Here is a 21045-nt window from a genome sequence, read left to right as displayed (position 1 = left end):
ATGTGTGTTTTTGAAAAAGTTACTCTTCCAGGATATTCATTGGTGCTATAGTTTGATGACGTCGTCCAATGAACGTGAAGATTCGAAATTTAAAACCTGGAAACAATTTTAATAGTCATTTTAGGTACCGGACAATATAGGGAAGGAAGCTTCCCAAACATTTATTGAATAAAAATGACAGAAGAATCTGCAGTTAAAGTCTGCGTGAGGGTTCGACCGTTAATACAAAGGTGAGATACCGTAATTTTAGCTGGCGCAAAGATGATTTAAGTGGTTATCTAGAGAGATTAGCGAATTTCAAAAAATCCATATAGCTGATCTAACGTATCTACTAGCTAAATTGCCAGCTCACTAAATATGTATTCAAACAATTTAACCAACGTTTCTGTTTACGTCATACCTACTCAAAGTTTACAATGTACTTGTTGTTTAGCTAGCTAAGTTACATTAATTAGCCTATGTTTGGCTACATTTAATGGGGCTCAGACTGAAGTGTCAGAAAATATCGCCATGCATAACTTTCTGACAGTTAACTTTTGAAATGTAATAGAAAACTAAAATAAATTGCAATAAGTTATTACTCGTTTGACGTAGTGTAACATTAAAATTTGTAGTAGCTAACGTTAGCTATTTAGCAAGGTAATGTTGTCTACTTGCGATACGATTGATCTCTTTTTACCCCCCAAAAAGGGAGGAGGCGAGTACGGAAAATTCAGAGCCAGTCGCTTTGTATTGGAAAGCGGATAAACAAGCTATACATCAGATAGACGATGGCAGTGTTACGAAGACCTTCAGCTTTGGTAAGCTCAGCGTTGAACCATATTTGCAATATTGTATGCGAGAACGGCTATGTTCTTAAAACGGTGTGTATTGTACCTTCCATGACAAAGTAAACATTGTAGCTGGCACCCTATGGCTCTGCATAACTGCTGCTTAACTTCTAGTAGGTGCATTTCATTCTACAAATGGTAGCTGGGGCACTGTATGCAATTCACTTTAAACAGACATGTGAAAATCAAGTAATTTTTATGTCTCGGTCTTTATTAAAGATAGGGTTTTCAGTGCGGAAGAATCAACAAATCAGCTGTACCAAGACATTGCAAAGCCCCTTGTTGTTTCTGCTGTGGAAGGGTACAATGGTAAGTGTTTTGGTTACCATTGATGAAACTGAATATGTAGTAGACAATTACTTCTTTTTGGCCAAAACTGGTGTGGTGCTTTCATTTCCCATTATGCATTTTTGATTTAGGCAAGTTAGGTTTTATTTTCTCTGAGCAGCATGTTTAATATTGTTTTACAGGGACAATATTTGCCTACGGACAAACTTCTTCCGGAAAGACCTTTACCATGATGGGGAGCAATCGCATCCCTGGGGTGATACCACTGGCCATGGAAGATGTCTTCCAGACAATTAAAAACGTAAGCCATCTACAAATGAAGTGCTGTTAGAATGTGTTTAAAAGAGAACACTGTTCACATTGGCTAATCTTCCACTTTACCTCCCTGTCTTTTAGTGTCCAAAAAAAGAGTTTCTTCTGAGGGTGTCCTATATGGAAATCTACAATGAGACCGTTACGGACTTGCTCTGTGATAGCTGGAAGAGAAAACCACTGGAAATCCGAGAAGGGAACTATGTATGTGTGTCATTTTGTATGTTTTTATTTAAAATCCTTCAGTGTGCTTGGGCATATGCATATTTACTGGAAGTCAAATAATGTCATATGCCTGTACTTGCAGAAAAATGTTTATGTGGCTGATCTGACTGAGGAGTTGGTGACATCTGCTGAACAAGCCCTCTCTTGGATCAGAAAAGGAGAAAGTGGGTTCACTAAATACCACTACATTTCTGTTCTTGGCTTCAGTCCATGTTTGTTTTCCTCAAGTGCGGCTAGAGGTTATTATGGGCATGTTTTTAAATGTGTTCTTCTAATTCTTTTTTTTAAAAGAGAATCGTCATTATGGGAAGACCAAAATGAACCAACGGAGCAGTCGCTCGCATACCATTTTCCGCATGGTAAGAAATGCCACATGATGCAATGCAGTCACTGTGGCTGCCTGTGAACCGATACCTTTGTGTACCTAGGTAAATAAAGTACAGTCAACATGATTGCAAATGCTTTCTGTTAATGTTGACTTGTAATTTATCACACTGTTTATGTTGAAGTTTATGCTGGGGTTTTGTTTTTTGATACGGTTATCTGTGTGATTTGAAATGAAATGGTGCAAAAAAAAATTTTACTTGGCTAAACTGAATTTTTGTATGCCTCCAGCATTTTCTTTCTTCATTAAGCAGAAGTCTATGTGTCTGGTATATCAAATGTGAATATAATTACATTTGCTTTTCTGCCTATTCTCATTTTTAATATCCTAAGGCAATTTTACATTTCATGTCTGGCATCTATGAATTTAATAATTGCTCTACAGACTCCTGCTGATGAGAGTTTTATGTGGTAGATTTTGGAAAGCCGTGAACGCAGTGATCCGGCTTCGGGTGAAAACGCCGATGGCGCCATCATTGTGTCACATCTGGTGAGTGTAAATTCGTACGCATCTTCCCTCACAGAAAATGGCGGAAGTTCAATTGTATGATTCTTTCATTTTCTCTCCCTGTGTTCCATAGAACTTGGTTGACTTGGCTGGTGCGGAAAGGGCTAGCCAAACAGGAGCTGAGGGTAAGGAGCGTGTGTGGGAAAGATTTTGTAAAAATCATCGCTTCATGGTCGTAAAGTGAATTATAGTATTTTAATGCTAAAATAATGATTGTGCTACAGACGTGATTGACTGCTGCACTGTTTCTTGTAGGAGCTCGACTCAAAGAAGGATGCAATATAAATCGCAGCTTGTTCACCCTTGGGCAGGTGATCAAGAAGTTGTCTGATGAGAATCAAGGGTATGATTCCATTTTTGCATTCTAATGTGGTGCGTGTAATCATTTTTAAAAAATCTGTCAGATTTTATTGTTTTCCTGTCATGTTTTGACATTTTCTTTCTTCATTCAGGGGCTTCACAAATTACAGGGACAGTAAACTTACCAGAATTCTCCAAAACTCATTGGGTGGCAATGCTAAAACTGTCATCATCTGTACCATCACTCCTGCAACGGTAGAGGAAACAATCAGCACTCTACAGGTACATGCAAAAATTACTGTATGGCTTCGGAGTAATTCTCACTTTAGAAATTTTGACTTGTGTGGCCCTCAAACGTACTGATCTACTCTTGTGTCTATTTGTCTCATCTAGTTTGCCAGTGCTGCAAAGCGCATGAAAAATGATCCCCACGTCACAGAGGTTTCGGACGACGGAGCCCTGCTTAGGAGATACAGAAATGAAATTGTGGACCTGAAGCGACGTCTGCAAGAGGCAAGTTAGCCCAATGCTAATGAACTACTACAGACCTGTGTTGAGTCAGTGGCATTGAGCATAATTGTGGTGAACTGACCTTGTTTCTTTTAGGTTTCTTCTGTCACACAAACAACGGCGACCGAGAAGGAGGTTTTGGCCCAGCTGCTGCAAGAAAAGGATCAGCTTCAACGGGAACAACAGGACAGGATTAGAAACTTGACCAAAATCATAGTCACCTCTTCCAACTTTGTTGTCGCTGAAAAAAAGGTGATTTGTGGTCTGCTGCATTAGAAGACATCCCTCATTTATAAAGGCCCTCTGAACATGCGCTTGAATGCTTACCTTAGATTTTTCAACACGCAACACAATGGCATTCTGTCACAACGCATTAGGAAGTCTTAGAACTATCAAAAATGGTATAGGCTGGTATATTACAGGGTTTCTTCTGTCCTTGGGAAAGTTGTGTTGGTTAATTGAAAGCATTTGAAATTATAGAAAAAATGCAGAAGTTAATAATTCCTGTAATGTTTATGGGTAGCTTGAACAATCATTAGCTGCATTCATGTGTGCATGTGATTTTGTACTTCGCAGGTTCCGAAGAGAAGAGTCACGTGGGGTGGCAAGCTTTTCAGGCCCGTGCAATCGGGCGACTTTCACATTGGAGACGCTGAGTTTGGCCCATCGGAACCATCTGTCAAGAAGAGAAAAGCGGATCTGTCGGTGTTGTTGGAACAGGATGATGGTTAGCATTCAGCTGTAGCATTAATATAGTGGTCAATGTCTGTTGGCTGAGTTGCTAATTGCCGTTTCTTCATGCTGAAACAGATAGCACGGAGTTCGATTCTCAATGGGAAACGCCGGACGATATCCAGTTCGACATAGAGATGAATCAGAGCAATGTTACGATACGAAGCGTAACTGACAGGTCAGCAAAGGTTCACGTCTCTTAAAGTTAGTTGGTCTGCTTCGCTAAATAACAGTCAGTTAAGCTATAATCTTCTGACTTCTGTTCTGCAGTGACTTCCCCTCTCCCAGCCGGCTGGGTGAACTTAGCGAGAAGGTTGCCAGCCTGGAAATGCAGCTGCAAATGGAGACCCAGCAGAAGCAGGAAGCTGTTGAAATGAGCTCATCTCTGGAGAAGAGGGTGGCAGAGCTGGAGAAACAGCTGGAGGTCCAAGAACAAGAGTTGCTCAAAGATCCACAGGAGGAGGTAGGCCACAGTCATTACAGTCTTTTCACAGGTAGGATTGTCCAGGTTGTGCCTGGTTACAAATGTGGGTATGTTCATTGTATTTACTCTTTCAATATGACTTCAAAGGAGCTGGGTGAACCTAGCGAGAAGGTTGCCAGCCTGGAAATGCAGCTGCAAATGGAGACCCAGCAGAAGCAGGAAGCTGTTGAAATGAGCACATCTCTGGAGAAGAGGGTGGCAGAGCTGGAGAAACAGCTGGAGGTCCAAGAACAAGAGTTGCTCAAAGATCCACAGGAGGAGGTAGGCCACAGTCATTACACAGTCTTTTCACAGGTAGGATTGTCCAGGTTGTGCCTGGTTACAAATGTGGGTATGTTCATTGTATTTACTCTTTCAATATGACTTCAAAAGAAATTATTATTTGTACTTTCACAGTACAAGAAGGATCTGGGAGACACCATCCAACTTTGTGAAGCACTTGTATCTGAAAAGGTAGATGCCTCTCCTGTATGATGAATGTAATGGTGTTTTTTTTTTTTTTTTACATTTTTCTATGGCCTTACAATGTTGTATGTTCTTTAAAAGGCAAATATTGCTGCCGAGCGTGATCTCATCAAGCAGGAATTGAGCATCTTGAAGGATGAAAACTTGCTCTTGAGGCGAGACAAGGATCATCTCCTGAAGGAGATCGAGGAGAAGCGAGAGATGCAGGAATTTAGTTCTCTGGAACAGGAGAGCGCCAAACAGTATGAGGTGACTTGCCATGTCTTGTCAGCACTTGAGTGTATTTGAAAATGGCGTTCTTCAGAAAGTGCTCTGAGACTGGTCATTATGTGATTATATTTTGATATTGCTGTTTAATTGCAGGGGAAAACATTGTACACATTACTTCAGAAATGAGCACAGTGCAATGTAATCATTTGTTTGTTGGCAATGTGTCTGATCCTTTCCGGAACTTAAATCATCTTCCTGAATCATGAAGGACATTTCTTCTTGCATAAATGTAATTATGTACTAGACTGGTATCAAAGAAAGCAAATGCATGTATACACAAACAACTAATTGGAACATCTGTATATACGGATGTTGGCTGGGGTTCTTTTGATATGTTGGGAAGGTGGAGCAGTTTGTGTTTTGGGTGCAGGTCTGCCTTGTAAATTCTGCTTTTGCTTTTTGCTCATGGATTTCTCCCCAGATTGAACTGCTTGCTGAAATTTCCAGTATAAAGAAGGTAGCAGAGAAGTCTGTTGCTTGTGTTCAAAAGCTTGAGGTGAGAGGCTGCATAAATGTTGCTTCTTTGCATGGTGAACTTCTCTTGCATTTTATAATGACTGGTGGGGTGACGTGGCATAGTGGATTGCACTGTCGCCTCACAGCAAGAAGGTCATGCAGGAGTGTGCATGCTGTCCCTGTGTCCACATTGGTTTTCTCCAGGTATTCTGGTATTCCCCCACAGTTCAAAAACATGCAGGTCAGATTAATTGGAGAAACTAAATTGGCCACTGGAATGAGTGTGTTAGTGAATATGTGCTTATCAGTGTGTGTGTCCTGCGACTGGCGACCCATCCGGACTGGCAACCCATCCTGGGTGTATTCTTGCCTCTCGCCAAGTGCGTACTGGGATAGGCACCCGCCACCCGATTACCCTGACCGGGAATAAGCAGGGTAGATGATGGATCGATGGAATGACTGGTAAAGACTTAGGTAATGGGGGGCACCCACAAACACCTATGGGCTGAACAGCTATTAGTTATTGCAAGTTGTTATTCCTTCTTATGGAAAGCTAGTAATAAGTTGTAATGCGAATTTCACTCGCCCCCCTCCCCCAGGCTGATATGTCTGCCATGTCAACTCTGCTTAAACGGAAGGAGGAGGTTATAAAGGAATTACAGAATATTGTAAGTATATGATTATCCGATCGAAGCCGCTTACTGTAAAAGAAACGTGCTTGAACGAGAGGGCATTTCTGCTCAATCTCACTGCTTGTCCTGCTGGATGTGATTCAAAGAACGGCAAAGATTTAGTCCAGGAGAATCAGCAGTTGAGACGATCCCTGGCTGATGCTGAGGAGTTGAGTCGTGAGACGAAGAAGGAGTGGGCCTTTCTGCGCAGTGACAATCTCTCACTGAAGGAGAGGGATGTAAGTATCCATTACCACTTTTAAAGAACAGTCATTTAAGTGAAGGAAGATGGTGACCGCACGTGATCTTTTGTTCTCCCTTAGTCATCGATGAGCACAGACTACGAGAAGATGAAGAACGAGGTGACAGCCCTTTGCAGTAAACTAGAGGTGGAGAAATCTCGCTTTAAGAAGATGCAGGTTGATCTACAGAAGGAGCTACAGGGGGCCTTTGAAGAGAACACCAAATTGACCACCCTTCTTGATGGAAAAGTCCCCAAAAGTATGTCCTCTTCAGGACTTCATTTTGTGTATTGGAAAATTACATTTCAAATTTACATGTACATTTTATCTTTATCAATTGACTCTCTAAATGTCTCCACTTTCCACCCCCCCAGATCTTATTGACAGTATTGAACTGGAGAGGACAGTCACTGGTTTGAAGAAAGAGCTTGAGATGCATCAGGAGCAGGAGAGCTTCCTGCAGTCTAAGGTGGAGGAGCTGGAGGCTCTGAAGGACCTCCCAGTTCAAGTTGAAAGTTTAAAGAAACAGGTGAACTTCTTTATTCCTTTAGATTAGACTGCAAATCTTAATCTAGTGTCCATACATGAATTATTCATCAAAGATTTCCTACTTTGTTCTCTGCCGTTGTAGATTTGCGACCTTACAGAAGAGCTTTGTGCTGCTCGGGCTGAGAAGGACTGCCTGCTCTCTGCTCAGACCAGCAGTGATGCAGAAATCGGGAGGCTAACGGCTGAAGTCCAGCAAGCCCAGGACCAGCTGGCTGAAGCGCAAGCCAAGCTAAGCGACGCAGAAATCAGGGAGGATCATCTGTCCCAGCAGCATCTCGACATCACCCAGCAGGCCGAGGAACTAAAAGCAGAGTTGAAGAACCTCACGGAAGAAAAATGCCAACTTCTCAACACTGTGGAAGAACTAAACATGAAGGTTAGTAATCTCTTTCTTTGCATGCCTGTGTGAAACTAATTTTCAATCATCCTAAAATGTGATTTGCACAGACCACAAGAGAATAGAATCATTTTCCAAATGATGTCCATTTTAAACCTGGATATTTTCATGATTGTCCAGGCTGAGAGAAGCAGAGAACATGAGACTTCTATTGAAGGAAAGCTGCTTGAACAACAGCTTTTGGTGAAAGACTTGGAGAACAAACTTGAGGAAACTCAAGAGTCATCCACACATGCAGAAGAGCACTTCAAAGAGATTTCTAAGCAGCATCAAGACCAGGTGTTGTGTCCGTGTGTTATCACATTCTAAATTGCCATTCCATTCTAAGTTGGCATCCTAGTCCTATGGGAAAATAAATTATGCATGAACTATATAATCTTTTTCTCCCCTCTTCTACAGATTACGCAGCTGAGTGAGGAGCTTCAGCTGGTGCGCAGTGAGAGAGATGCTCTCCAGTCAGAGAGGACAAACACTGGTCATCTTTCAGAGGAGGAACAGGAGAAACTCCGCTCACAAGTCACCTCCCTCTCTGAGGAGAGAGACCAGCTCCAGGAGATACTGGAGGGAGTGAGAGAGGAGAGAAACCAGTTGAAGAGAGACCTGCAAGAGAAAGAGGAGATGGTGAGTTATGGTATATACTGCCCAAATGATTCCAAAAGGGATATAGTAAAGTATGGTTTATTTATGAAAGATCATTTATGAATATCAAATCCATCAGTTGTTGGAGTAAATGATGACATTTGTTTGAACAGGTGGTGCAGGTCCAGGAGGAGCTGAGGCAGCATCTGAACTCTGGGCATCAGGCCCTTGAAGAGACAGCCCAAACTGAGCTTCAACAGAAGGTTGGTTAGCTGTTGCAGTAGTTTGCTTTTACTTGGGTGGATTATTTGTGGAAACTGCAGGCAATGGTACCTCACTACCTTATTTTAATAATGACTATCTTGGAAGATTAACCACATAATGAGAAGCGAGCAACCCATGTCAGGTGACAAGTCTGCTCTTATTTCTTATTATAATGTTGGTGCTATGCATTACAGAAAACTGCATGATCAGCTCTCTAAAACAGGCAGGCAATGAACAAACAACAATGAGCTTTGTGCACTCGGGTTGAAATGCGATGTTGAAAGCTGTAATCTGCTCTTTATTAGGTAGGCCTAACAATGCGATCCAAAACTCTGGCACTTTGTGCAATAGACTTGGAGAACCTAACTCAAATTTTCATCGGCAAATGAAATGCTAGTTGAAGCAACTTGAATATGAATGCTTTAGAAAAACACTACAGGGCTTTTATATTTGGTCTTGTGCCCTCTGATCAGATCCAGCAGTTGGCTGAGGAACTGGAGGGAGTGAGAGAGGAGAGAACCAAGCTACAGAGTGACCTGCAGGAGAACATGGAGACGGTGAGGACTTGTTGGACTTTTTTCATTCGATAGACTTCTGTGAATAATAAGACCTGTATACTTGCAGCACTTTGGGTCTAATGCCAATTATTTTCAAAACTGGATCAAACTTATTTAATTTTTTATAATTCTTATTACAGGCCACAGAAACTAAAAATCTGCTTCAGTCTACCCAAGAGGAGTTAAAACAACAGCAGCAACTTAACACTGACCTCAAGATGCAAAGCTCAGATATTGAGAGCCATCTAGAACAGGTTCGCACTTCAGATGAAAAATGTTAAATGCTATGACGTGTTAAAAAATAGTATGCTGAAGTATACCATTTTATACTTAAAAATGTTTGAAGTACAATTAATGTTTATATCAAGTATGCTTAGTATACTATTGCTTAGTATACTTAGGAATGAGTCTCAAGTGAGGCTTTTTGAGGAGTTGTCTGAATGGATTGTTTTGACCACTGTTCTTCAGATAAAGCAGCTGAGTGAGGAGCTTCAGCTGGTGCGCAGTGAGAGAGATGCTCTCCTATCAGAGAGGACAAACACTGGTCATCTTTCAGAGGAGGAACAGGAGAAACTTTGCTTGCATGTCACCTCTCTCACTGAGGAGAGAGACCAGCTCCAGGAGATACTGGAGGGAGTGAGAGAGGAGAGGAACCAGCTGAAGGGAGAACTGCAGGAGAAAGAGGAGATGGTACAGAAATTATGGAGCTGAAATACTGCAGAACTTTTGTCTGTTTACGATGTGCGGTACTGACCGTGTTTGTGTAATATGTCACGTCTCTGAGCTTATGTATTTCTTTTCTCTTACAATGTAAAATCATTTTCTGTCCTGGAAAAATGTAACCTTTGGGGGCTGATGAGTTATATCTTAGTGTTCGTGTTCAATAACCATTAGAAATGATCTAGTTTTACCCATGTTATCATTTTAATCCCCTGAGGAAATGCTTATCTGCAGATGATCGAGAATCGAGAGGAGCTGAGGGCTGCTGAAGACTTAATGAGATCCCAACAGGAAAATATTCAACACTTGGAGACTCAGGTTGCACAGGTGGAGTCGGTGACTGCCGTGAGCAGTGTTGTCTGTGACAGGGACCAACCCAACACAGACGACCTTCAAGATCAAGTAAGATGCTTGCGTAAATGGTGTTTAAGTGTACTGTAGCGTAGTATCCAGGGTCACTGGATGTTTGACTCAGTCACACAGACTTTTGATTATTTTTTCTCATTCACATTGCAGGCCACAGAAACCCTAAATCTGCTTCACTCAATCCAAGAGGAGCTGAAACAACAGCAGCAACTTAATGTTGAGCTGAAGAAACAAAGCTCTGAAATTGAGAGCCAACTTGAACAACAGGTTTGCCCTTCAGATGTCAAATGTAAAATGTTACGAAGGAGTCTCATTTGAAGAGTTGTCTAAATTGATTGTTTGACCCCTGTTCTACAGATAACGCAGCTGAATGAGGAGCTTCAGCTGGTGCGCAGTGAGAGAGATGCTCTCCAGTCAGAGAGGACAAACACTGGTCATCTTTCAGAGGAGGAACAAGAGAAACTCCGCTCACATGTCACCTCCCTCACTGAGGAGAGAGACCAGCTCCAGGAGATACTGGAGGGAGTGAGAGAGGACAGGAACCAGCTGAAGGTGAACCTGCAGGAGAAGGAGGAGATGGTCAGCATCAGAAGTGCTACAGTACATGTCATGAAACCATGATGGGCTTCCTCTTTGCATTATCTCTTTATGTCAGACACTGGGCATGCCTTTGATGAGGAAATCAATTTGATTTCAGGTGGTGCAGATCCATGAGGAACTGAGACAGCAAAAGCATCTGGCTTCAGAGCATGAGGCCCTGGGAGAAAGCGAACAAGCTGAGCTTCAACAGCAGGTTAGTCACGGCGGTTCCCTCACACAGGGTGTGTTGGCAGATCATTAATGTGCGGTTGATTTTGAACATGGTCTTGATTCTGTGCTTCAGATCCAACAGCTTAATGAGGAGCTAGAGGGCGTGAAGGCAGACAGAAGCCAGTTGAAGTGTGACATGCAGGAGAATGTGGAGATGGTGAGGAAATGGGAGTGATCTTATGTCTTTGGGACAGGGAGGGGGGGCACTCCCATCTCCATGATGGTGTGTGATGGAAGTTTCATGTCGTTGAATGTATGCTTTGTTCTGTAGATGATTGAAAATCAAGATGAACTGAGAGCAGCTCAAGATAAAATCCGAAAACAACAGGAAGTCGTTCAAGACCTGAAGACTCAGATATTACAGTTGAAGTCTAAGCTGGTGAATGTGAACGGGGCTGAAGATAACCTAACTAACCTGGAGGACCTTCAAGATCAAGTATGTTGTTTGTTCACATGGAGAGTTTTACACATCTATGGTTCATATTGGATTTACTTGACTTACTGATGACACTACCTAGAGATATATAAAAAATAGAGCTGAGGAGTTGTCTCTGAATGGATTGTTTGACCCCTGTTCTTCAGATAAAGCAGTTGAGTGAGGAGCTTCAGCTGGTGCGCAGTGAGAGAGATGCTCTCCTGTCTGAGAGAACGAACGCTGGTCATGTGTCAGAGGAGGAACGAGAGAAACTTTGCTCGCACATCACTTCCCTCACTGAGGAGAGAGACCAGCTCCAGGAGATACTGGAGGGAGTGAGAGAGGACAGGAACCAGCTGAAGAGAGAACTGCAGGAGAAGGAGGAGATGGTCAGTGCTTGATGTGGAATGCAAAAGCTTTGCCCTTTTCCTCTTAACAGGAATTTCACTCTGGCTTTCTGGTCATCTCCTAACTGAATGTACGTGTTCCCTTCAGAGTGTAGAGGGACAAGCAGAGCTCCTCAGTGCCCAGGAGGAGCTGAAACTGCAGCAGCAGCTGAACTCTGACCTTCAGGCCCAGATCTCTGAGAAGGAGTCTCAGCTGGAGCAGGTAATGCTCAAAACAATCATGCCTTAATGCAAATGCATGAATAAACTGCCCTCTGAAAAGCGGGGATATTGTATAACATATCTAAATACTAGTCATTACTTAATAATGGCCTGCAATGTGTACAGTTTTACTAGATAAACTGCAAAAATATAATTGTAGGAAATGTCTTGAGTAGGAAAATATTCCAAATGGCCTTTTTTTGGAAGATGGCACTGTTGCTTTGCTATACTTTTTTTTCCTACTAAGTTTTCTCTGATAATAAGATTTGAAGAAAAATCTTAATGAGAACTTGCTTCATAGATGTGTGAATCTCATCTCCTTCCTACAGATAACGCAGCTGAGCGAGGAGCTTCAGCTGGTGTGCAGTGAGAGAGATGCTCTCCAGTCAGAGAGGACAAACACTGGTCATCTTTCAGAGGAGGAACAGGAGAAACTCCGCTCACAAGTCACCTCCCTCACTGAGGAGAGAGACCAGCTCCAGGAGATACTGGAGGGAGTGAGAGAGGAGAGGAACCAGCTGAAGAGAGAACTGCAGGAGAAGGAGGAGATGGTCAGTGCTTGATCTGGAATGCAAATGCTTTGCCCTTTTCCTCTTAACAGGAATTTGACTGGGGGGTTTCTGGTCATCTCCTAACTGAATGTACGTGTTCCTTTCAGAGTGTGGAGGGACAAGCAGAGCTCCTCAGTGCCCAGGAGGATCTGAAACTGCAGCAGCAGCTGAACTCTGACCTCCAGGCCCAGATCTCTGAGAAGGAGTCTCAGCTGCAGGAGGTAATGATTGAAACGATGACACCTTAATGCAAGTGCACAAACAGACAGGCATCCACAAAGCAGGAGTATATTATAACGTATCTAAATATTATTTGTCACAGTTTCCAATATGCAATACATACATTTTTAGAGGTTTGTTTTCTGTTATTAGTTGTCCTTTGTAAATGCTGATTATGGTCTATTGCAATAGCCTATGAGGTATTCATCAAAACTGACTATGCTGAAAAAATGTCATTTTAGGAATTGTCTATGATTGGAAAACATTCAAAATGGGTTTTTGTTTCTAGAAAATGAGCATTGCTCTGCAGTACTTCCATTCATTTTGTCAAATTAAAAAAAATAATTTCTCATACTAAGGTTTGCAAAATCTTGAAATTAGAAATTTTACAGATGTGTGAACCTCAGAATTTATTTTCGTTTTTTAGTAATGCTTTATAAAGTGAACATTACTCAATGTATAGGGCATGAAAATGTTTCTGCCTGAACTATGTATTTGTACAGCTGCTTGACATAGCAGTTTTATTTTAACTATTTTTAGTGCTACATGACCAGTTCTTGTTCTTAAGACTGACATTGCACCCAAAATTGGGTTTGTTTATTATTTTACTTATTTCACTACGTTTGTTTCCCTCCTTCCTACAGATAACGCAGCTGAGTGAGGAGCTTCAGCTGGTGCGCAGTGAGAGAGATGCTCTCCAGTCAGAGAGGACAAACACTGGTCATCTTTCAGAGGAGGAACAGGAGAAACTCTGCTCACAGGTCACCTCCCTCACTGAGGAGAGAGACCAGCTCCAGGAGATACTGGAGGGAGTGAGAGAGGAGAGGAACCAGCTGAAGAGAGACCTGCAGGAGAAGGAGGAGGTGGTCAGTGCTTCATCTGAGAAGAATGCAGATATGCTTTTCTCTCTTCCTCTTAACAGGAATTTCACTCTGGGTTTCTGGTCATCTCCTAACTGAATGCACATGTTCCCTTCAGAGTGTAGAGGGACAAGCAGAGCTCCTCAGTGCCCAGGAGGAGCTGAAACTGCAGCAGCAGCTGAACTCTGACCTTCAGGCCCAGATCTCAGAGAAGGAGTCTCGGCTGGAGCAGCAGGTAATGCCAGAAACTATGACACCTTCCTGCAGGGTGCGCTTCCAAGATTTCTCAGACATGACAGGTTAGAAATAGTTTTGCTGAAAAATCGGGGAGTGCATATCCAGTGAGACTGCTACGATGCAGTGATTGAGGACAATCTTGTGTCATCAGGTGGCGCAGGTCCAGGAGGAGCTGAGGCAGCAGCAGCACCTGAACTCCGAGCATCAGGCCCTGAGGGAGAGGGAGCAGGCCGAGCTTCATCAGCAGGTCAGTCACAAAGGCTCTTTATTGCAGAGTTTAAGAGCTGAAAGATTGGCTGTGGTGTCTGAGGTGCCATCGTCCAGCTTAACACATGAACAGATAACTCTTTGCCCAGCCCAGCCTAATCAACCCTTTCTCCTCTTATGAGAGTAGCTTCTTCCAAACAGGCCCCATCTGGTTACGACTGTCCCTCCCTGCTGTAGGGCCTAACTGTTGAGGCGTCAGTCAGAAGATAGAACTTCCCACTTGTGTTTATTTTCCTGCACTGAGCATTTCTTAGAAAAAGGTCTTTAAAAGCGATCTTGTTCCCTCTGATCAGATCCAGCAGTTGACTGCGGAGCTGGAGGGAGTGAGAGAGGAGAGAACCAAGCTACAGAGTGACCTGCAGGAGAACACTGAGATGGTACGGGCATGTTGGACGGACATGTTTTTTCATTTGATGGACTTGTATGAATGATAAGACCTGGATGCTTGCAGCATTTTGGTTCTAATATTACAGTGCACTTGTTTCCAAAACTGGATCAGGCATTGAAATTTAAGGTGACTTTTGATTACTGGTTTATGATTCTTATTACAGGCCAAAGAAACTCAAAATCTGCTTCACTCTATTCAAGAGGACTTGAAACAACAGCAGGTGCTTAATGCTGACCTCAAGACACAAAACTCAGAAATTGAGACTCGCCTAGAACAGCAGGTTTGCACTTGTGATGATCAGTGTTAAATATATGAATGAGCCTCAAATAAGGCTTTTTGAGGAGTTGTGTCTGAATGGATTGTTTGACCGCTGTTCTACAGATAACGCAGCTGAGCGAGGAGCTTCAGCTGGTGCGCAGTGAGAGAGATGCTCTCCAGTCAGAGAGGACAAACACTACTCATCTTTCAGAGGAGGAACAGGAGAAACTCCACTCACAAGTCACCTCCCTCACTGAGGAGAGAGACCAGCTCCAGGAGGTACTGGAGGGAGTGAGAGAGGAGAGGAGCCAGTTGAAGAGAGACCTGCTGGAGAAGGAAGAGATGGTCAGTCAGAACTACTTTCATTGACGCCATTGAACTTTGTTTCCTCGTTGTTTTCTCTGGCCCTGGATTTAAGGAAGAATGTCCCCTTGTTTACAGCTTGCTCAGGTCCAGAAACAGTTGTTGGAGAAGGGACATCTGAATGCGGAGCAGCAGACCTTAAGAGAAAAAGAACAAGCGGAATTCCAGCAGCAGGTATATGTCAAACCGCTTTGTCGTGTATATTCTGCTATGGATTGCAGTGGTTGCCAGTCAGTTCAAGAGAACGTTTGTAGCCTCAATGTGTGTATGCAGTGTGTGTGTATGCTGGGAACAATCATTCAAATGGGAATTGTAAAGGAATTCTGTGGCCTTTGTCCAGATCCAGAAGCTGGCAGAGGAACTGGAGGGGGTGAGAGAGGAGTGTCAGCAGAAGGCCGAACTGGAAAAGGCTTCTCAAGAGGTTTGAGTTTTTCTTTTTCAGGGTCCCCAGCAAGCGGTGACCTTTCACCTCTCAGTGGCGGCAAAGTTTTTAAATGCTTTCTGATGGTTTGTGTTTACAGGCGCTGTCTGAAGCAAACGCAGCCATAGCCAGCCTGAGGGAGCAGATCCGTGACCTTGAAGAGAAAAGCAGCCCAGCTGGGCAGGGAGGGGAGAGGCTCCGGGCCCGACTGGAGGAGTCCGAACTGGAGCTGCAGGTGACCGATCGCTCCATTTAAAAACCTCCACAGTCTCGATCCTTACAAGCTGCCCACGCACCTGTACTTACACGCCCACCTCTCTTTCTTCCTTTCCAGAAAGTTCTGGAGAAGTTCCAGAAGTTTGCCGACAGCGCCGCGGGCGCTCTGAAGAGCCTGGAGCAGCCGCTGAAGGACGCCTCGCTCGTTCAGAACGAGCTGGCCTTCCAGGTCCTGGCGTCCATCCCCAAGCCGCTCCGGGCCCTGTACGTGGAGTTCCGCAAGAGCACCGACGGCATCAGCGACCTCCTCTGGCGGACCGCGGTAAGTCGCCCGGCGGCGTGCGTAGAAGCGGCGTTTTGACCGCGCGTAGCTTTGAGGGTGGTGCTCTTATGGAAGGCGAACTCTTCTCTTCCCAGAGGGGCAGCGCGGGCGTGGCCCAGCTGCACAGGCAACAGCTGGAGGCCCAGGCCTCGCAGGACGCCGCCTGCTTCGAGGAGAGCCGCCTGCAGGACCTGCTGATCCGGGCCGCCGGGGATCCCGGCGACCTGCTCGCCGCGACCAGCGACGACTTCCGCCAGGTCTGGGACCAGCGGCTCCACGAGCTCCTGGAGAGAAGGGAGCAGAAACTGCAGGTCAGTGTTCTTGATAAGGCTCCCCTCAAATCCTGACAACATCTTAGGTTTTTTGTGGTCATTTTATTTCTCTGCTGGTGTGTGTTCATCTTTTCTTCTTTAATTCCCCAGGAAATGAACAGCGTGTTGGCCGAGCTGGAGGAGGGCGTGGCCAGGAACGCAGCCACCGTTTCCGAAGAGCTTCCCGAGCAGCAGAGGACCAACGAGGAGCTGCGGGCCCTGGTCACCGCCCCGACCCTTGACCTCGCGGCGCTCGAAAGCCTGCTGGAGCGCGAACGGGCGAGACGCACCCTGGTGCTGCAGAGCAAGAAGGCCGTTTTCCTGGTGCGTCCCACGCTTGCAACTTTCACAGGGCTGCAGCCCTTACCCCATGCTCCGTGAACCTCACATTCTTAAAAATATTTGCCTCCTGGAAAGTTATGGATGGCAGTCACATCCTATGAAGATTAACATAAAAAAATTATTATACCGTGCAAAATATATTGCTTTCTTGCCTACTCACTAGCTTCATAAATTAGTGATGATATTGATGCTAAGAAATTGGATGGCTCCAGGATGCTGATATTGTGGGTGGGGGGGGGGGGTGTTTGAGAAGACATGAACATCAATGCTAATTAGCGTTGTGTGTGCTCTCCTTAACTCGTAGAACCTGCAGAATGAGTACTTCAAGATGGGGAGCGACCTGAAGGCCTTTAAAGCCCAGGCCAGCCAGCAGCTGAAGGAGGAGAGGAGCAGGAGCCTGACGCTGCTGCAGAAACGGGAGAGCGGCCCGGCCAAGAGCGAGGCCGAGCTGCTGCAGAGCCTCCAGGAGCTCACGCTCAAGCTCCAGCAGTCGGAGACACTCGTCAAGGTGCCTCGCTAACCCGCTAACCCCCCAGGGCTCCCGCTAACTAACAAGGAGCTCCTCTCCACCGAACCTTCGCCTGTCTCCTTCTCCCGTCCCGCGCGCTAAACCCCCTCCGTCTTTCGGCAGGCGGTGCAGACGAGGGCGGGGGAGCTGGAGGAGGCCCAGGCCAGGGCGGAGGACAGGGTCTCCAAGCACAAGGAGGCCACGCAGCTCCTGCAGACGGAGCTCCAGGACGTCTGCGCCCAGCTGAAGGAGAAGGAGGGCGCCGTCCGGGGCCTGGAGGGGATGCTCCGGGAGAGCGAGGTGAGCCGTCGCCCGCCTTGCGCCCGGCTGTCTGTTGCCTAGCGACTGAGCTGCGAACGTGCGCTAACGGACGTTCTCTCTTGGCGCCCAGGCTCAGGTTAAGAGAGGCATGGCGCCCAGTGCTGTGGAGCTGGACGAGATGAAGAACAAGCTGATCAAAATGGAGCTGGAGCTAACGGCGCGCGCTTCCACACACCAAGAGGAGTAAGGACAACGCTTTTATTGTAGAGGAATTACCCTAACAATGGTGCTCTAATGCCTTTACTGTATGCTGGTTTGCCCCCGACCTCCATCCTGAGAAGGGCAGCCATTGTGTTTGTAACTGGCTTTACTCTTCAAATAACTGGCTGTGCTGCCAATGATTGCATGAGCATCTTTCACTGTTAAAGGATTTTACAAAAGGAAGACTGTAGGGTTTGGTTTTCATTTTGTGGAGTGGTTTTTAGCGGTGTTAATTAAACGCATGTGTGGCATGCCTCTCGTAGGCTGGAGAAAATGACGTCCATGCTGGATCACAAAGAGGAGGCCTTGAGGAAGCTGAAGGAGGCCCTTCGGAAAACACAGCAGCAAGGCGATGAGTCATGTCAGTGCTCCTTCAACAAAAACATTCTTGTGGTTTTAGTTTCATTCAGGAATTTTGCTATATATTGATCCTTTTTGTTCCTTCTCTCTCTCTCCATTTCAGTCATGGAAGAGTCCATCTATGCCAAGGGAACAGCCACCATCGGGGGGCGCACTGTCCAGAGCAGCATAGTCATGGAGAAAAACAGACTTGAAGAGGAAGTGAAGCAGCTGAAGAAGAAAATTGTCCAGCTCGAGAGGTAACGTTGAAGGAGAGGCTTGGCTCCTCCAGAGGAAGTGCTTTCGGTCGGAATGCTCAATTAGCGGCTCCTTTGGCTGAGTGCCCCCTTTAATTAGAAACAGTCAGTGTTTGCCAGCCAAACTGTGAGCGAGGGGAAGTAGTAACGGGTGTTAGCTGAAGGGTTTCTCGAGCTAAAAGCGTTAGAGGCGTCATTTTAAACTTTCGCACCTTGTCTTGTCGCTCGTGTGAGCAGCCTGATCTCCAGTCAGCAGCTGGAGATCACCAAGTGGAAGACGAGGGCCACCAAGCTCAAGGAGAACAGGAAGGAGGGGGTGAAGGCGGAGATGCCGCTCTCTCCGCACACGCCCACCAAGAGGCGCCGCCCGATCACCTCCGAGGGCCACATACTGGACTCGCCCAAGAGCAAGTTCTTCGACGCCCGCTCCGTGTCCGAGTCGGTGTCGGCCAACTGCCCCAAGCAGTTCTTCGACAACTCCACCCTCGGGAACGTTCCAGGTAGCACACGCTCGTTTCACGGCTGCCGTTCGTCCGCAGTGGCTCATTCGGTTTTCGTATCGGGCGGCTAGGTTATCCAGGATGGCTCCGACTAGCCGTCGGGTGTGGCTTCCGAGTGTGTGAAGAACTGTATGTTTTGTCTGTCAGAGGTCTTATACCCACCTACCATGCCAGAATTGGGGTCTCCAGAAAGTCCAGAAATTGGTAACTAGCTTGATCTTTGGGGTTGTGTGGAGCACGTGGTGACTCTCCAGCAAAGTCTTGGCGCACTTTGAACATTTAACAAGTATTCACTGACCTTGTGTCTGAACACCACACTGTAACCTGGGAATGCCTGGTTTTGTTGCTGACCCTGCACATGAGGTAGTCTATTTTGTTCCAATAGCTCTGCATTTAAAATAATGTTGTTTCTGCATGCCCTTTTGTATTAGCGTATTAGGGTGTTAGCGTCTTTTCAGCTCAATGATTTCTTTTTTCTCCTCCCCCCAGATCTTAATGCTGCAGTGGAAGACAAAAACGCAGAGTGGTGGCCCATGTCACCCACGCAGAGCGACAACTGCAAAACGCAATAATCTCCTTCCCCTGTCTTTGTCCCCTTTGCACATTTTTTAAGTGTTTTATATATGTTTTATACCCGTTTAATTGTCTTTTAAATGTTTTAAGTCCAATAAAGTGCGACACTGAAAAACGTTCACTGATGACTTCATCTCTACACAACCTGCCAAGAGATGCAGGTTAAATACGAACATGTCTGGAGCCTTTGTCTTGAACTTGAGGCACCGTGCGGGTTTTGATTTTTAGCCTTTTTTTGGGGGGAGGACACATTTATGTCATTGACTTACTTGCACCACGAAAATGAACTTGATACGTTGTTTTCCTGAAACGATCCAGGCGATATTTATTTGTCTGGTGACCCGTGTGCATGCTGTAATGGGAGTTTATTGCTCTTAATGGTGCTCTTCGGTGACCCGCGTTAGCGCATCGATCAGATAGCGCCTCCGCGTTGGCCCCGTGCTCCTGGAGAGAGAGGGCGGGTGTTAAACAGTCCCCGATGGCCGCAGCACCTCGTCTGCAGAAATCCGAGATGCCGTAGCCTCTGCGTTGGGAACGCCGCCAGAACGAACCCGTCGACCTTTCCGCTCCGTCGCCAGGTCTTACGGCGTTAAATCTTAGCGAAGGCGGAGGGAGGCGGCAAATGAGCTCCAGGCCGCGATCCCGTCTTCATCTGGGTTTGCGCGATCGGAATTGTTTCGGTGGATGAGGTGGCAGTGGCGTCCTGTGGATAAGTCATTTCAGGCATGTGCCACCTGCTGCCACTTGGTACAGATGTCAGATATCATTTTAAAATGTTTAAAACGCTCCTTTTAGAGAGTATCAGGATAGCACCTGGCAAATCTACTTGTGTTTGTACAGGGAGAGCACCGTCATCCTTCCAAATGACAAAACTATCTTGTCTCTATCAAGAACCTTGCAGGCCTATTGGGTTGTAAGCACATAATCAACCTGTTACATTAATGAATTAATACAAATAATTGCTTCAACACAGCTATTTAATACTGAATTGCTTAAACCCCACCTGACTACAGGTGTTTTATATGCAATGTTATTAAGCGCCATGTTATTACCAGGCTCAAATGAACACTTTTTTTAGTCATGAGCACATTTTATGTTTCACTGACATCTGAGCATATGAAATATCTTGTTTAATGCTGCAGTATTGGCATCTGTTTATGGTGCGCAATACACTGGCATAATTCCCTGCAACTCTAAAGCCCTCTTACCAATGCACATAATCTCACTGATTGCTAGGGCCAATGAAAGTCCACGGGGCAAGATTCATTAATCTCTCAGATGGAAGCAAACTTCTGAAATTCCTCACACTCATACTTAGAGCTGGCGTCTTTTCGAAAGGGTGTGTGTGTGTGTGTGTTTGAAAACACTTTAACATTACACTTTATCAGCTAGACTGGTACACTTGGATCAATAGTGAGATACAGAAGTCAGGACCGTACAGCAACCTCGGGCCCAACATGTCAGCTTGGTTCACATGCGTGCACAGAAGCATATAAATTCCGTTGCTGTGTGCAGGCATTTCCAGTCATCCGGCTGCACATACTGTATGGGAAACAATCCAAGGCAGGGGAAGAGATGGAAAGCGAGCGGTACTGACCGCAGTAAATTATGACACTAATGGGAGTCTGGGCTAGTAGCCAAGTGAACAC

The 21045-nt window shown here is 45.3% G+C and overlaps 1 protein-coding gene across 18 annotated transcripts; it reads left to right on the top strand.

Moving 5' to 3' along the window:
• Positions 1-79: 79 nt before the first annotated feature.
• cenpe (centromere protein E) lies at positions 80-19515 on the top strand. 18 transcript variants are annotated; one of them, XM_064353959.1, is made up of 61 exons: positions 80-230; positions 691-800; positions 1050-1139; positions 1301-1419; positions 1515-1634; positions 1738-1819; positions 1947-2014; positions 2455-2529; positions 2621-2672; positions 2803-2890; positions 3000-3129; positions 3241-3360; positions 3454-3609; positions 3934-4084; positions 4168-4267; positions 4360-4552; positions 4661-4834; positions 4970-5026; positions 5120-5287; positions 5730-5804; positions 6364-6432; positions 6543-6674; positions 6759-6936; positions 7052-7206; positions 7309-7602; positions 7744-7902; positions 8023-8244; positions 8376-8465; positions 8940-9023; positions 9164-9277; positions 9492-9713; positions 9978-10145; positions 10260-10376; positions 10467-10661; positions 10807-10902; positions 10993-11076; positions 11191-11355; positions 11502-11723; positions 11830-11943; positions 12272-12493; positions 12601-12714; positions 13357-13578; positions 13691-13807; positions 13961-14056; positions 14370-14453; positions 14628-14744; positions 14846-15067; positions 15164-15259; positions 15426-15506; positions 15607-15741; positions 15841-16044; positions 16140-16355; positions 16467-16679; positions 17002-17205; positions 17329-17505; positions 17597-17709; positions 17991-18088; positions 18191-18326; positions 18561-18823; positions 18971-19027; positions 19313-19515. In XM_064353959.1, exons 1-61 carry the CDS (start codon positions 175-177, stop codon positions 19393-19395), a joined length of 8334 nt encoding a protein of 2777 aa, XP_064210029.1. In that variant the 5' UTR covers positions 80-174; the 3' UTR covers positions 19396-19515. The 18 variants fall into 18 exon arrangements, with proteins under 18 accessions (XP_064210029.1, XP_064210028.1, XP_064210031.1 ...); XM_064353958.1 differs by having other exon boundaries at positions 10467-10688; positions 13357-13575; XM_064353961.1 differs by having other exon boundaries at positions 10467-10688; positions 14628-14684.
• The last annotated feature ends 1530 nt before the right edge of the window (positions 19516-21045 follow it).

This window comes from Anguilla rostrata, chromosome 10 (assembly GCF_018555375.3).
Source record: "Anguilla rostrata isolate EN2019 chromosome 10, ASM1855537v3, whole genome shotgun sequence".
Taxonomy (NCBI): domain Eukaryota; kingdom Metazoa; phylum Chordata; class Actinopteri; order Anguilliformes; family Anguillidae; genus Anguilla; species Anguilla rostrata.
This window is presented reverse-complemented; position numbering and strand designations above follow the sequence as displayed.

Coding starts and splice junctions, on each gene's coding strand:
- cenpe (XM_064353957.1), top strand. CDS start 175: ATGACAGAAGAATCTGCAGTTAAAGTCTGCGTGAGGGTTCGACCGTTA. Junction 1,140..1,300: donor TGCTGTGGAAGGGTACAATG/GTAAGTGTTTTG, acceptor ATTGTTTTACAG/GGACAATATTTGCCTACGGA. Junction 8,245..8,375: donor TGCAAGAGAAAGAGGAGATG/GTGAGTTATGGT, acceptor TTGTTTGAACAG/GTGGTGCAGGTCCAGGAGGA.